This window comes from Salvelinus fontinalis, unplaced genomic scaffold (genome assembly GCF_029448725.1).
Source record: "Salvelinus fontinalis isolate EN_2023a unplaced genomic scaffold, ASM2944872v1 scaffold_0091, whole genome shotgun sequence".
In the NCBI taxonomy this organism is placed as follows: Eukaryota; Metazoa; Chordata; class Actinopteri; order Salmoniformes; family Salmonidae; genus Salvelinus; species Salvelinus fontinalis.
The window spans coordinates 257,517-274,012 of record NW_026600300.1 but is presented as its reverse complement, the minus strand read 5'-3'; the positions used below and the strand labels follow the sequence as shown (position 1 = coordinate 274,012).

The window sequence follows — 16,496 nt, the reverse complement described above, 5'->3', positions numbered from 1 at the left end:
ATTGATGATACCTCGTGTAGGGATTTCAAAGACACGAAAATGAGCGAACACCTGGAAAGAGATTAGGAAGGTAATGGGGATATATCAGAGAGGTAATGGGGATAGACCAGGGAGGTAATGGGGAGAGATCAGGGAGGTAATGGGGAGAGATCAGGGGGGTAATGGGGAGAGATCAGGGAGATAATGGGGAGAGATCATGGAGGTAATGGGGAGAGATCAGGGAGGTAATGGGGAGAGATCAGGAAGGTAATGTGGAGAGATCAGGGAGGTAATGGGGAGAGATCAGGGAGGTAATGGGGAGAGATCAGGGAGATAATGGGGAGAGATCAGGGAGGTAATGGGGAGAGATCATGGAGGTAATGGGGAGAGATCAGGGAGGTAATGGGGAGAGATCAGGGAGGTAATGGGGAGAGATCAGGGAGGTAATGGGGATATATCAGAGAGGTAATGGGGAGAGATCAGAGAGGTAATGGGGAGAGATCAGGGAGGTAATGGGGATATATCAGGGAGGTAATGGGGAGATATGGAAGAGATCATGGAGGTAATGGGGATAGATCAGGGAGGTAATGGGGATATATCAGGGAGGTAATGGGGAGAGATCAGGGAGGTAATGGGGAGAGATCAGGGAGGTAATGGGGATAGATCAGGGAGGTAATGAGGATAGATCAGGGAGGTAATGGGGAGAGATCAGGGAGGTAATGGGGATATATCAGAGAGGTAATGGGGAGAGATCAGAGAGGTAATGGGGATATATCAGGGAGGTAATGGGGAGAGATCAGGGAGGTAATGGGGAGAGATCAGGGAGGTAATGGGGAGAGATCAGGGAGGTAATGAGGATAGATCAGGGAGGTAATGGGGAGAGATCAGGGAGGTAATGGGGAGAGATCAGGGAGGTAATGGGGATATATCAGGGAGGTAATGGGGAGAGATCAGGGAGGTAATGGGGAGAGATCAGGCAGGTAATGGGGAGAGATCAGGAAGGTAATGGGGAGAGATGGAAGAGATCAGAGAGGTAATGGGGATAGATCAGGGAGGTAATGGGGATATATCAGGGAGGTAATGGGGATATATCAGAGAGGTAATGGGGAGAGATCAGGGAGGTAATGGGGAGAGATCAGGGAGGTAATGGGGAGAGATCAGGGAGGTAATGGGGAGAGATCAGGGAGGTAATGGGGAGAGATCAGGAAGGTAATGGGGAGAGATCAGGAAGGTAATGGGGGGAGATCAGGGAGGTAATGGGGAGAGATCAGGAAGGTAATGGGGAGAGATCAGGAAGGTAATGGGGAGAGATCAGGGAGGTAATGGGGATAGATCAGGAAGGTAATGGGGATAGATCAGGGAGGTAATGGGGAGAGATCAGGGAGGTAATGGGGAGAGATCAGGGAGGTAATGGGGAGAGATCAGGAAGGTAATGGGGAGAGATCAGGAAGGTAATGGGGAGAGATCAGGAAGGTAATGGGGAGAGATCAGGGAGGTAATGGGGAGAGATCAGGGAGGTAATGGGGAGAGATCAGGAAGGTAATGGGGAGATCAGGAAGGTAATGGGGAGAGATCAGGAAGGTAATGGGGAGAGATCAGGAAGGTAATGGGGAGAGATCAGGAAGGTAATGGGGAGAGATCAGGCAGGTAATGGGGAGAGATCAGGAAGGTAATGGGGAGAGATGGAAGAGATCAGAGAGGTAATGGGGATAGATCAGGGAGGTAATGGGGAGAAACGGGCTGTCATGTGCCTTTTACTGAGGAGTGGCTTCTGTCTGGCCTCTCTACCATAAAGGCCTGATTGGTGGAGTTCTGCAGAGATGGTTGTCCTTCTGGAAGGTTCTCCCATCTCCACAGAGGAACAGAGGAACTCCATCGGGTTCTTGGTCACCTCCCTGACCAAGGCCCTTCTCCCCCTGATCAGTGGCGTATCTGAATGGCTCCCTGGGTAAACCCACCCTTCAGCGCCCCAACCAACAAACAAAAAAAAACACCATTCTGCACTAACTAATTATTATTCAAACATTTGGAACATAAAGACTAACATTTAAAACTATATAAATATGTATTTTTTTATTTCAAATATATTTAACCAGGTAGGAGAACAAGTTCTGATTTACGACTGCGATCTGGCCTAAGATAAAGATAAAAGATAAACAAAGCAGTGCGTCAAAAACTGGAGTCGAGACTAAACCAGTTCACCTTGGTGGCGTGCAGACTGGTTATATAATATTCTTTAACGATTTCACACAAACCAGAAAAAAATGCAACAATAATTCTGTGAAACTATATATTCACAGTATTATGAATGAATTGTGGTTGATTCGGTAGCATTTCGTAGCGTGGCGGAATTTATGTATTAGTACTGTACAAAGTTAAAGGTCGCTATTTGATAGATTCCCCCGCCTCCTCCCCTACCTCGGGCTTTCACTGGGGAGACCTGAGGTCAACCTACCCCCGCCCCTACCTCGGGCTTTCAGTGGGGAGACCTGAGGTCAACCTACCCCCGCCCCCCTCCCCTACCTCGGGCTTCCAGTGGGGAGACCTGAGGTTAACCTACCCCCGCCCCCCCCCCCATACCTCGGGCTTCCAGTGGGGAGACCTGAGGTCAACCTACCCCCGCCCCCCGCCCCTACCTCGGGCTTTCAGTGGGGAGACCTGAGGTCAACCTACCCCCGCCCCCCGCCCCTACCTCGGGCTTTCAGTGGGGAGACCTGAGGTCAACCTACCCCCGCCCCCCGCCCCTACCTCGGGCTTTCAGTGGGGAGACCTGAGGTCAACCTACCCCCGCCCCTACCTCGGGCTTTCAGTGGGGAGACCTGAGGTCAACCTACCCCCGCCCCCCGCCCCTACCTCGGGCTTCCAGTGGGGAGACTCCCCCCCCCCCCCCCATCTTCTTTTCATGGCAAACATCCTAACCGTTTGTCCAAAAATGATGCAGAGAAGCGAATGTTTTTTATGTTAGACTACTGCACTGCTCTACTCTCCGGCTACTCGGATAAATAAACTTCAGTTAAGATTCTATCAGCTGTGTTTAAACCCGAGTAGAACCCCCCAAAAAATAGCATATTACTCCAGTGCAGTAGTCTAAACTGGCCTCTAAACGGACTTCCTGTTAAGGCGTTTTTACTGCTAACCTAGAAAAGCATCACGGCTTGCTCCTACCTATCTTTCTGAGTTGGTCCTGCCGTACGTACCTACAACGTACGCTACGGTCAACAAGACGCAGGCCGTACGTACCTACAACGTACGCTACGGTCAACAAGACGCAGGCCGTACGTACCTACAACGTACGCTACGGTCAACAAGACGCAGGCCTCCTTACTGTCCCTAGAATGTCTAAGCAAACAGCTGGAGGCAGGGCTTTCTGCCAGATTTACTACACTGTTACTACAACATCACTACACCACTAGTATACTGTTACTACAACATTACTACACTACTAGTACACTGTTACTACAGGATTACTATACCACTAGTACACTGTTACTACAACGATACTATACTGTTACTACAACAATATTATAACACTAGTACACTGTTACTACAACAATACTATGCCATTACTACACTGCTACTACAACATTACTACACTGTTACTACAACATTACTATAACACTAGTACACTGTTACTACAGGATTACTACACCACTACTACACTGTTACTACAACATTACTACACATTTACATTTTACATTTAAGTCATTTAGCAGACGCTCTTATCCAGAGTGACTTACAAATTGACTTACACCACTAGTACACTGTTGCTACAACATTACTACACTGTTGCTACAACATTACTACAGTGTTGCTACAACAATACTATGCCGCTAGTACACTGTTGCTACAACATTACTACACTGTTACTACAACAATACTATACTGTTGCTACAACAATACTATGCCGCTAGTACACTGTTGCTACATTACTACACTGTTACTACACTATTACTACACCACTAGTACACTGTTACTACACCGCTACTACACCGCCACTACACCGCCACTACACCGCCACTACACCGTCACTACACCGTCACTACACCGTCACTACAACGTCACTACAACGTCACTACACTGTTACTACACTATTACTACACCACTAGTACACTGTTACTACACCGCCACTACACCGCCACTACACCGTCACTACACCGTCACTACACCGTCACTACACCGTCACTACAACGTCACTACACTGCTACTACAATATTGCTACACTGTTACTACACCGCTACTACAATGTTACAACATTACTACACTGTTACTACAGCATTACTACACTGTTACCACAACATTACTACACTGTTACTACACCACTACTACAATGTTACTACAACATTGCTACACTGTTACTACACTGTTACTCCACCGCTACTACAATGTTACTACAACATTACTACAATGTTACCACAACATTACTACACTTACTACACCACTACTACACTGTTACTACACTGTTACTACGTTACAACACTACGACGTTACATCACTACTACACTGTTACTACAACATTACTACACTGTACCACAACATTACTACACTGTTACTACACCACTACTAAACTGTTACTCCAACATTACTACACTGTTACCACAACATTACTACACTGTTACTACACTACTACTACAATGTTACTACAACATTACTACACCACTAGCACAACATTACTGCACTGTTACTACGTTACAACACTACGACGTTACAGCACTACTACACTGTTACCACAGCAACACAACGTTACTACAACGCCACTACAGTGATGTGACCCACCTGAGGCCATGAGGTCCTGACAGTGTATGTAGGAGGTCTTGTAGTCCAGCGCCTGAAGAGCCTGTTGAGCTAGTAGAGAGAACACCTGCCCCTTACATCTCCACTGATCACCACCTGGAGACAGAGAGACACTGATTAGACCCTGGAGACAGAGAGACACTGATTAGACCCTGGAGACAGAGAGACACTGATTAGACCCTGGAGACAGAGAGACACTGATTAGACCCTGGAGACAGAGAGACACTGATTAGACCCTGGAGACAGAGAGACACTGATTAGACCCTGGAGACAGAGAGACACTGATTAGACCCTGGAGACAGAGAGACACTGATTAGACCCTGGAGACAGAGAGACACTGATTAGACCCTGGAGACAGAGAGACACTGATTAGACCCTGGAGACAGAGAGACACTGATTAGACCCTGGAGACAGAGAGACACTGATCACCACCTGGAGACAGAGAGACACTGATTAGACCCTGGAGACAGAGAGACACTGATTAGACCCTGGAGACAGAGAGACACTGATTAGACCCTGGAGACAGAGAGACACTGATTAGACCCTGGAGACAGAGAGACACTGATTAGACCCTGGAGACAGAGAGACACTGATCACCACCTGGAGACAGAGAAACACTGATTAGACCCTGGAGACAGAGAGACACTGATTAGACTCTGGAGACAGAGAGACACTGATTAGACCCTGGAGACAGAGAGACACTGATTAGACCCTGGAGACAGAGAGACACTGATTAGACCCTGGAGACAGAGAGACACTGATTAGACCCTGGAGACAGAGAGACACTGATTAGACCCTGGAGACAGAGAGACACTGATTAGACCCTGGAGACAGAGAGACACTGATCACCACCTGGAGACAGAGAAACACTGATTAGACCCTGGAGACAGAGAGACACTGATTAGACCCTGGAGACAGAGAGACACTGATTAGACCCTGGAGACAGAGAGACACTGATTAGACCCTGGAGACAGAGAGACACTGATTAGACCCTGGAGACAGAGAGACACTGATCACCACCTGGAGACAGAGAGACACTGATTAGACCCTGGAGACAGAGAGACACTGATTAGACCCTGGAGACAGAGAGACACTGATTAGACCCTGGAGACAGAGAGACACTGATTAGACCCTGGAGACAGAGAGACACTGATTAGACCCTGGAGACAGAGAGACACTGATTAGACCCTGGAGACAGAGAGACACTGATAAGACCCTGGAGACAGAGAGACACTGATTAGACCCTGGAGACAGAGAGACACTGATTAGACCCTGGAGACAGAGAGACACTGATCAGACCCTGGAGACAGAGAGACACTGATCAGACCCTGGAGACAGAGAGACACTGATTAGACCCTGGAGACAGAGAGACACTGATTAGACCCTGGAGACAGAGAGACACTGATTAGACCCTGGAGACAGAGAGACACTGATTACCACCTGGAGACAGAGAGACACTGATTAGACCCTGGAGACAGAGAGACACTGATTAGACCCTGGAGACAGAGAGACACTGATTAGACCCTGGAGACAGAGAGACACTGATTAGACCCTGGAGACAGAGAGACACTGATTAGACCCTGGAGACAGAGAGACACTGATTAGACCCTGGAGACAGAGAGACACTGATCAGACCCTTACGGCCACTAAAGAGTTGAACTCTTCCCCTAGGTAGGCGTGTCACGGTTAAACTCGTCCCCTAGGTAGGTGTGTCACGGTTAAACTCTTCCCCTAGGTAGGTGTGTCACGGTTAAACTATTCCCCTAGGTAGGTGTGTCACGGTTAAACTCTTCCCCTAGGTAGGTGTGTCACGGTTAAACTCTTCCCCTAGGTGTGTCACGGTGAAACGCTTCCCCTAGGTGTGTGTGTGTTACCTGCGACTCTGAGCAGTGAGGCCAGGTCCAGAAGCAGGGCTGATTGTGTGTAGGCCTTAGAACACTGGGAAATACACTGCTCAATTAGAGACAACCGCTCCACACGCAGACGCACTGTAGAGAGAGAGGAGAGAGAGAGGGGCAGGAGGAGAGAGGGGCAGGGGGAAAGAGAGAGGGTCAGGGGGAAAGAGAGAGGGTCAGGGGGAAAGAGAGAGGGTCAGGGGGAAAGAGAGAGGGTCAGGGGGAAAGAGAGAGGGTCAGGGGGAAAGAGAGAGGGGGAAAGAGAGACGGGGAAAGAGAGAGGGTCAGGGGGAAAGAGAGAGGGGGAAAGAGAGAGGGGCAGAGGGAAAGAGAGAGAGGCAGAGGGAAAGAGAGAGGGGCAGGGGGAAAGAGAGAGGGCAGGAGGAAAGAGAGAGGGGCAGGAGGAAAGAGAGAGGGGCAGGGGGAAAGAGAGAGGGGCAGGAGGAGAGAGAGAGGGGCAGGAGGAAAGAGAGAGGGGCAGGAGGAAAGAGAGAGGGGCAGGGGGGGGAGAGAGAGTCAGGGGGAAAGAGAGAGGGGCAGGGGGAAAGAGAGGGTCAGGGGGAAAGAGAGGGGGAAAGAGAGACGGGGAAAGAGAGAGGGTCAGGGGGAAAGAGAGAGGGGGAAAGAGAGAGGGGCAGAGGGAAAGAGAGAGAGGCAGAGGGAAAGAGAGAGGGGCAGGGGGTAAGAGAGAGGGGGAAAGAGAGAGGGTCAGGGGGAAAGAGAGAGGGTCAGGGGGAAAGAGAGAGGGTCAGGGGGAAAGAGAGAGGGGCAGAGGGAAAGAGAGGGGCAGGGGGAAAGAGAGAGGGGCAGAGGGAAAGAGAGAGGGGCAGAGGGAAAGAGAGAGGGGCAGAGGGAAAGAGAGAGGGGCAGAGGGAAAGAGAGAGGGGCAGAGGGAAAGAGAGAGGGGGAAAGAGAGAGGGGGAAAGAGAGAGGGGGAAAGAGAGAGGGTCAGGGGGAAAGAGAGAGGGTCAGGGGGAAAGAGAGAGGGGCAGAGGGAAAGAGAGGGGCAGGGGGAAAGAGAGAGGGGCAGAGGGAAAGAGAGGGGCAGGGGGAAAGAGAGATGGGCAGAGGGAAAGAGAGAGGGTCAGGGGGAAAGAGAGGGGCAGAGGGAAAGAGAGGGGCAGAGGGAAAGAGAGAGGGGGAAAGAGAGAGAGCGAGATAGAGAGGGATAGAGGAGAGAGAGAGGGGCAGGAGGAGAGAGGGGGGGGGCAGAGGGAAAGAGGGGCAGAGGGAAAGAGAGGGGCAGGGGGAAAGAGGGGCAGAGGGAAAGAGAGAGAGGCAGGGGGAAAGAGAGAGAGAGAGATAGAGAGGGATAGAGGAGAGAGAGATGTAGACAATATTACATGTAATATTCAATTCCGGTCAATAAGGTCATTACTTAATCCTGTATATTCTCTGTCTGCATCTCAAATGCACCCTATTCTTTACGGGTCAATGGCCCTGGTCAAAAGTAGTGCACTACACAGGGAATAAGGTGCCATAGGGCCCTGGTCAAAAGTAGTGCACTACACAGGGAATAGGGTGCATTTGAGATGCAGATTGATCTGTCCTCAGCAGGCAGGCTGCCAAAGAGACCCAACAGTAAGCCGGACGTCTCGAACGGTTAAGAAGTCAGAGAACGCCGTTGGAATGGCTACAATTCTATAGAACATTAGACCATACAGCTGTAGTTTCGGCTACACGTCGGGAAATGGTTAAACTCTTGAGACTAATCGATCACTACAGAACAAGAGTAAATCTAAGACGTATAATTACTAGTCTACAGCTAGAAGTAACGTAAGTCTAGAACGAGAATACCTACAACCGCCGAAGCATCTTTTCTATTAGAACATTTCCGAATGGTACTCTGAAGTATCCATTCTAACCACTGTTGGGTTTCTGAGAATATGAAATATACTTGTTCATGTCACTGATGGAGTGCTGAGGTTGAGAGGATCTACACCAGAAGTTAATGCTTATAGTAGGAAGGTATATAGTGTGTGCCACTAAGCTTGGAATGTGTTGAGTGCAGGGATGTGATTACATGTGGCAGACATTGATACGAGGAGAGAGCCATGGATTAGTGATGGAGGGGGGTTGAGGTCAGGGCAGACATTGATAAGAGGAGAGAGAGCCATGGATTAGTGACGGAGGGGGGGGGGGGGGGGTTGAGGTCAGGGCAGACATTGATAAGAGGAGAGAGAGCCATGGATTAGTGACGGAGGGGGGGGGGGGGGGGTTGAGGTCAGGGCAGGCATTGATAAGAGGAGAGAGAGCCATGGATTAGTGACGGGGGGGGGGGGGGGGGGGGTTGAGGTCAGGGCAGGCATTGATAAGAGGAGAGAGAGCCATGGATTAGTGACGGAGGGGGGGGGGGGGGTTGAGGTCAGGGCAGGCATTGATATGAGGAGAGAGCCATGGATTAGTGACAGAGGGGGGTTGAGGTCAGGGCAGGCATTGATAAGAGGAGAGAGAGCCATGGATTAGTGACGGGGGGGGGGGGTTGAGGTCAGGGCAGGCATTGATAAGAGGAGAGAGCCATGGATTAGTGACGGAGGGGGGTTGAGGTCAGGGCAGGCATTGATAAGAGGAGAGAGCCATGGATTAGTGACGGAGGGGGGTTGAGGTCAGGTCAGGTCACCTTAAGGGAGAAATGAAAAGTGTATGACCCTTATCACTAGCAGTAAAGAACGATGTTCGTACAGATGTGTAGGAGGAGACTCAGCCTATGACGAACGGTTACATATCAGTGCTTGTGACCCTCTTGGAAGAATTAAACTTGGTTCAGCTGTCATAGTGTCCATTGGTTCAGCTTTCATAGTGTCCATTGGTTCAGCTTTCATAGTGTCCATTGGTTCAGCTGTCATAGTGTCCATTGGTTCAGCTGTCATAGTGTCCATTGGTTCAGCTGTCATAGTGTCCATTGGTTCAGCTTTCATAGTGTCCATTGGTTCAGCTTTCATAGTGTCCATTGGTTCAGCTGTCATAGTGTCCATTGGTTCAGCTTTCATAGTGTCCATTGGTTCAGCTGTCATAGTGTCCATTGGTTCAGCTTTCATAGTGTCCATTGGTTCAGCTTTCATAGTGTCCATTGGTTCAGCTTTCATAGTGTCCATTGGTTCAGCTTTCATAGTGTCCATTGTGATTTTTCTTCTCTGAGAATAACACCACCTACAACCACGAAAGACATTGTGACTTCTGGGAAAGTTACGTAGAGACTCTGATGAACTCTACAGGACGACCGAGTGTTTTCAACGGAGTGACAACAACGACGTCCAGGCGTAAATACGTACATTGCAATTTCTTTCAGAATGAGCGGCCAATCATGTGCGAAGGATTAGCATTTCATTGTATATAATTATAGACTGTGTGTAGTGAATCCATTTGTCTTTCCCGCTCTCTCTCAGTCCCCACCCCTTTCCCTTTGTCCACCAAACCGTCATATCGGCTTCGTCCACTAGGGACTCTTTTCTATCATTGTTAGTAACTGATATCTACTGTTTGTTTATGTATTTCTGTGATTATTTAGTTAGTAAATAAATAATTGAGCCAATTTGTATATTGCTGATTCATTATGAAAACTAGGGTTCGCGCAGATAACCAAGAATTTTCCGACGTTTGGAATGAGACTAATGTGGTAACAATTAATAATTCATTAACAGAAGACTAATTAATTAGATATTACATTTTTCTAGTTAAATTCGGAAAATTATAACTTTAGAATCAACATTTCCCATGGTGCCCCGATTTCCTAGTTAATAAATGTTTACATTATTAGTTAAATCACGTAATAATTATTAAACCTAGAGAACTAATTTGATATAAGTAAGTCTTCACATTTAATGATAGTCAGTAAAAGGCACATGACAGCACATTGGAGTTTGGCAAAAGGCACCTAACGACTCTCAAGACCATGAGAAAAAAATATTAATTTGTCTGATGAAACCAAGATTGAACTCTTTGGCCTGAATGCCAAGCGTCACATCTGGAGGAAACCTGACACGATCCCTACGGTGAAGCATGGTGGTAGCAGCATCGTGCTGTGGGGATGTTTTTCAGCGGCAGGGACTGGGAGACTAGTCAGGATCAAGGCAAAGATGAACGGAGCAAAGTACAGAGAGATCCTTGATGAAAACCTGCTCCAGAGCGCTCAGGACCTCAGACTGGGGCGAAGGTTCACCTTCCAACAGGACAACGACCCTAAGCACACAGCCAAGACAACGCAGGAGTGGCTTCGGGACAAGTCTCTGAATGTCCTTGAGTGGCCCAGCCAGAGCCCGGACTTGAACCCGATCGAACATCTCTGGAGAGACCTGAAAATAGCTGTGCAGCGACGCTCCCCGTCCAACCTGACAGAGCTTGAGAGGATCTGCAGAGAAGAATGGGAGAAACTCCCCAAATACAGGTGTGGCAAGCTTGTAGCGTCATACCCAAGAAGACTCAAGACTGTAATCGCTGCCAAAGGTGTTTCAACAAAGTACTGAGTAAAAGGGTCTGAATACTTATGCAAATGTAATATTTACGTTTAAAATGTTTCATAATTAGCAACATTTTCTAAAAACCTCTTTTTGCTTTGTCATTATGAGGTATTTTGTGTGATAAGATTGAAAAAAATTGTTTTAATCAATTTTAGAATAAGGCTGTAAAGTAACAAAATGTGGAAAAAGTCAAGGGGTCTGAATTCTTTCTGAATGCACTGTATGTAGACACACACACACACACACACACACACACACACACACACACACACACACACACACACACACACACACACACACTCCATCTCTAATTAGGCCATCAAACAGATGTTTGCTCGACAGTTGATCCATAAATAACCATATATGTAGATATCAGATGAAGGGATGAGGGAGAATGGGAGGACCCCGTCTGGCAACACAACGACGACGACACAGGGTACCTTACAGTCAACGTTCCCTCTAAGCTGCGTGCCGGTGCGTAGCTCATCCTGGCCTGTGTGCAGTACCTTGCAGTGGTAGTATTATAAAAGTACTGCCGTGCAGAAGAACTATCAGCCCACGCAGAGAAGCACGAGATGGAAAAAGAATTCAACTTTCTATTTACTGTGGTAGTTTTGATCGCATCAACACAATATAAGCCACTTTTAATGTAACAAACACAAAACGAATTATGCAAGAGATTGCGTTCTGTGTACAACACATCAGAGTAGGATTGACAGGCACGACTCAGGCACACTCTACACAGAGCGGGGCGCCATAACCAATCAGAGCTGCAGCTGCATGGAACCTTTAGACTAGAACAGGGAAAAAATGATAAATGAAGGATGAGGGGGGGAAAGGATAGGTATAAAATGAACAAGGGCCGGGGCTTGCGGTGTAATCTCAGTCATCATTGGCATTTCTCCAGTGCTCCAGAGTACTCAAAAAAGCCTTAGAACTAACAGCCACAGCAAATAGACCATTGCCATATATGGATCTGTGCCATTCACTTTGAACTGGACTGTGTTTACAACATGAGCGGTCGCAAGTAGATGCGCTTGATTTGAGATCAAAGTGAGAGCAGAATGTAGCCACGTATGCACATTAGTACACATCCTTTGCTAGTTAGTGCGTTATTAGCCCAGTTATTGCTAGTTTTTCTAGTAAACAATGGGGGAGTGGTTGCATCCAGCAAGAGCACAAAACATGTGCATTTCTACCCATTTATGAAAAGCCAGTCAGGAATAGAGCTTTTATTTTTTAAATGTCTTAAAGGGGCAGAGTTATATTTTGAGACAGGATTGAATAAGTTAAGTAGAAACTAGGCATAATTTGTCTGATTCTCTGTAATAATGGTATGGGAACAATAATACCTTTAATTTTGTAAAGTGTGTTTCTTGCATGAAACACTACAATATGTTCAGTCACCTTGCCTAAAGGGAACGTGGATAAACAAGTTAATGCCATGTTAATATGGTAATGCCAGGTTAATGTGGTAATGCCATGTTAATATGGTAATGCCATGTTAATGTGGTAATGTCAGGTTAATATGGTAATGTCAGGTTAATATGGTAATGCCAGGTTAATGTGGTAATGTCAGGTTAATATGGTAATGCCATGTTAATATGGTAATGCCATGTTAATATGGTAATGTCAGGTTAATATGGTAATGCCATGTTAATATGGTAATGCCATGTTAATATGGTAATGCCAGGTTAATGTGGTAATGTCAGGTTAATATGGTAATGCCATGTTAATATGGTAATGCCATGTTAATATGGTAATGCCATGTTAATATGGTAATGCCATGTTAATATGGTAATGTCATGTTAATATGGTAATGTCAGGTTAATATGTTAATGCCATGTTAATATGGTAATGCCATGTTAATATGGTAATGCCATGTTAATATGGTAATGTCAGGTTAATGTGGTAATGTCAGGTTAATATGGTAATGCCATGTTAATATGGTAATGCCATGTTAATATGGTAATGTCAGGTTAATGTGGTAATGTCAGGTTAATATGGTAATGCCATGTTAATATGGTAATGCCATGTTAATATGGTAATGCCATGTTAATATGGTAATGTCAGGTTAATGTGGTAATGCCAGGTTAATATGGTAATGCCAGGTTAATATGGTAATGCCATGTTAATATGGTAATGCCATGTTAATATGGTAATGCCATGTTAATATGGTAATGTCAGGTTAATGTGGTAATGCCAGGTTAATATGGTAATGTCATGTTAATATGGTAATGTCATGTTAATATGGTAATGCCAGGTTAATATGGTAATGCCATGTTAATATGTTAATGTCATGTTAATATGGTAATGCCAGGTTAATATGGTAATGCCATGTTAATATGTTAATGCCATGTTAATATGGTAATGTCATGTTAATATGGTAATGTCATGTTAATATGGTAATGCCAGGTTAATATGGTAATGCCATGTTAATATGTTAATGCCATGTTAATATGGTAATGTCATGTTAATATGGTAATGTCATGTTAATATGGTAATGTCATGTTAATATGGTAATGTCATGTTAATATGGTAATGTCAGGTTAATATGGTAATGCCATGTTAATATGTTAATGCCATGTTAATATGGTAATGTCATGTTAATATGGTAATGTCATGTTAATATGTTAATGCCATGTTAATATGGTAATGTCAGGTTAATATGGTAATGTCATGTTAATATGGTAATGTCAGGTTAATATGGTAATGTCAGGTTATGGGTTGCTACCGTGTAGTGGTAGTATTATACCAGTACTGTGTAGTATTATAACAGTACCTTGTAGTAGTAGTATTATACCAGTACTGTGTAGTGGTAGTATTATACCAGTACTGTGTAGTATTATAACAGTACCTTGTAGTGGTAGTATTATACCAGTACTGTGTAGTATTATAACAGTACCTTGTAGTGGTAGTATTATAACAGTACCTTGTAGTGGTAGTATTTTAACAGTACATTGTAGTGGTAGTATTATAACAGTACATTGTAGTGGTAGTATTTTAACAGTACATTGTAGTGGTAGTATTATAACAGTACTGTGTAGTGGTAGTATTATAACAGTACTGTGTAGTGGTAGTATTATAACAGTACATTGTAGTGGTAGTATTATAACAGTACCTTGTAGTAGTAGTATTATACCAGTACTGTGTAGTGGTAGTATTATACCAGTACTGTGTAGTATTATAACAGTACCTTGTAGTGGTAGTATTATAACAGTACTGTGTAGTGGTAGTATTATAACAGTACCTTGTAGTGGTAGTATTATAACAGTATTGTGTAGTAGTAGTATTATAACAGTACTGTGTAGTGGTAGTATTATACCAGTACTGTGTAGTATTATAACAGTACTGTGTAGTGGTAGTATTATAACAGTACCTTGTAGTGGTAGTATTTTAACAGTACATTGTAGTGGTAGTATTATAACAGTACATTGTAGTGGTAGTATTTTAACAGTACATTGTAGTGGTAGTATTATAACAGTACTGTGTAGTGGTAGTATTATAACAGTACTGTGTAGTGGTAGTATTATAACAGTACATTGTAGTGGTAGTATTATAACAGTACTGTGCAGTGGTAGTATTATAACAGTACATTGTAGTGGTAGTATTATAACAGTACTGTGTAATGGTAGTATTATAACAGTACTGTGTAGTGGTAGTATTATAACAGCACATTGTAGTGGTAGTATTATAACAGCACATTGTAGTGGTAGTATTATAACAGTACTGTGTAGTGGTAGTATTATAACAGTACTGTGCAGTGGTAGTATTATAACAGTACATTGTAGTGGTAGTATTATAACAGTACATTGTAGTGGTAGTATTATAACAGTACCTTGTAGTGGTAGTATTATAACATTACCCCGTAGTGGTAGTATTTTAACAGTACCTTGTAGTGTAAGTATTATAACAGTACCGTGCAGTGGTAGTATTATAATAGTAACGTGCAGTGGTAGTATTATAATAGTAATGTGCAGTGGTAGTATTATAACAGTACCGTGCAGTGGTAGTATTATACTAGTAACGTGCAGTGGTAGTATTTTAACAGTACTGTGTAGTGGTAGTATTATAACAGAATTGTGTAGTGGTCGTATAATAACAGTACCTTGTAGTGGTAGTATTTTAACAGTACATTGTAGTGGTACTATTATAACAGTACCGTATAGTGGTACTATTATAACAGTACTGAGTAGTATTATAACAGTACTGAGTAGTATTATAACAGTACCGTGTAGTGGTAGTATTATAACAGTACCGTGCAGTGGTAGTATTAGAACAGTACTGTGTAGTGGTAGTATTATAACAGTACCGTGTAGTATTATATCAGTAATGTGTAGTGGTAGTATTATAACAGTAATGTGTAGTGGTAGTATTATAACAGTACCGTGTAGTATTATATCAGTAATGTGTAGTGGTAGTATTATAACAGTACTGTGCAGTGGTAGTATTATAACAGTACCTTGCAGTGGTAGTATTATAACAGTACTGTGTAGTGGTAGTATTATAACAGTACCGTGTAGTGGTAGTATTATAACAGTACTGTGTAGTGGTAGTATTATAACAGTAACGTGTAGTGGTAGTATTATAACAGTACTGTGTAGTGGTAGTATTATAACAGTACCGTGGAGTGGTAGTATTATAACAGTACATTGCAATATTATAACAGTACCGTGTAGTGGTAGTATTATAACATTACCCGTAGTGGTAGTATTATAACAGTACTGTGCAGTGGTAGTATTATAACAGTACTATGTAGAGGTATTATTATAACAGTACTGTGAAGAGGTAGTATTATAACATTACCCGTAGTGGTAGTATTATAACAGTACTGTGCAGTAGTAGTATTATAACATTACCCCGTAGTGGTAGTATAATAACAGTAATGTGTAGTGGTAGAATTATAACAGTACTGTGTAGTGGTAGTATTTTAACAGTACTGTGTAGAGGTAGTATTATAACAGTACTGTGTAGAAGTAGTATTATAACATTACCCCGTAGTGGTAGTATTATAACAGTACTGTGCAGTGGTAGTATTATAACAGTACCGTGCAGTGGTAGTATTTTAACAGTACCGTGTAGTATTATAACAGTACCGTGTAGTGGTAGTATTTTAACAGTACCGTGTAGTATTATAACAGTACCGTGTAGTGGTAGTATTTTAACAGTACCGTGTAGTGGTAGTATTATAACAGTACTGTGCAGTGGTAGTATTATAACAGTACCGTATAGTGGTAGTATAACAGTACTGTGCAGTGGTAGTATTATAACATTACCCCGTAGTGGTAGTATTATAACAGTACATTGTAGTATTATAACAGTACTGTGTAGTGGTAGTATTATAACAGTACCGTATAGTGGTAGTATTATAACA

The 16,496-nt window shown here is 44.3% G+C and overlaps 1 protein-coding gene across 1 annotated transcript in view; it reads right to left on the bottom strand.

Moving 5' to 3' along the window:
- The window catches only part of nbas (NBAS subunit of NRZ tethering complex), a 346,091-nt gene that overhangs the window by 173,026 nt on the left and 156,569 nt on the right, over window positions 1-16,496 (bottom strand). The window contains exons 32-33 of the mRNA XM_055911766.1: window positions 6,645-6,758; window positions 4,753-4,866 (exon numbers count right to left, since the gene is read on the bottom strand). Coding sequence (XP_055767741.1) covers window positions 4,753-4,866; window positions 6,645-6,758 — 228 coding nt within the window. The remainder of the gene's footprint in view (window positions 1-4,752; window positions 4,867-6,644; window positions 6,759-16,496) is intronic.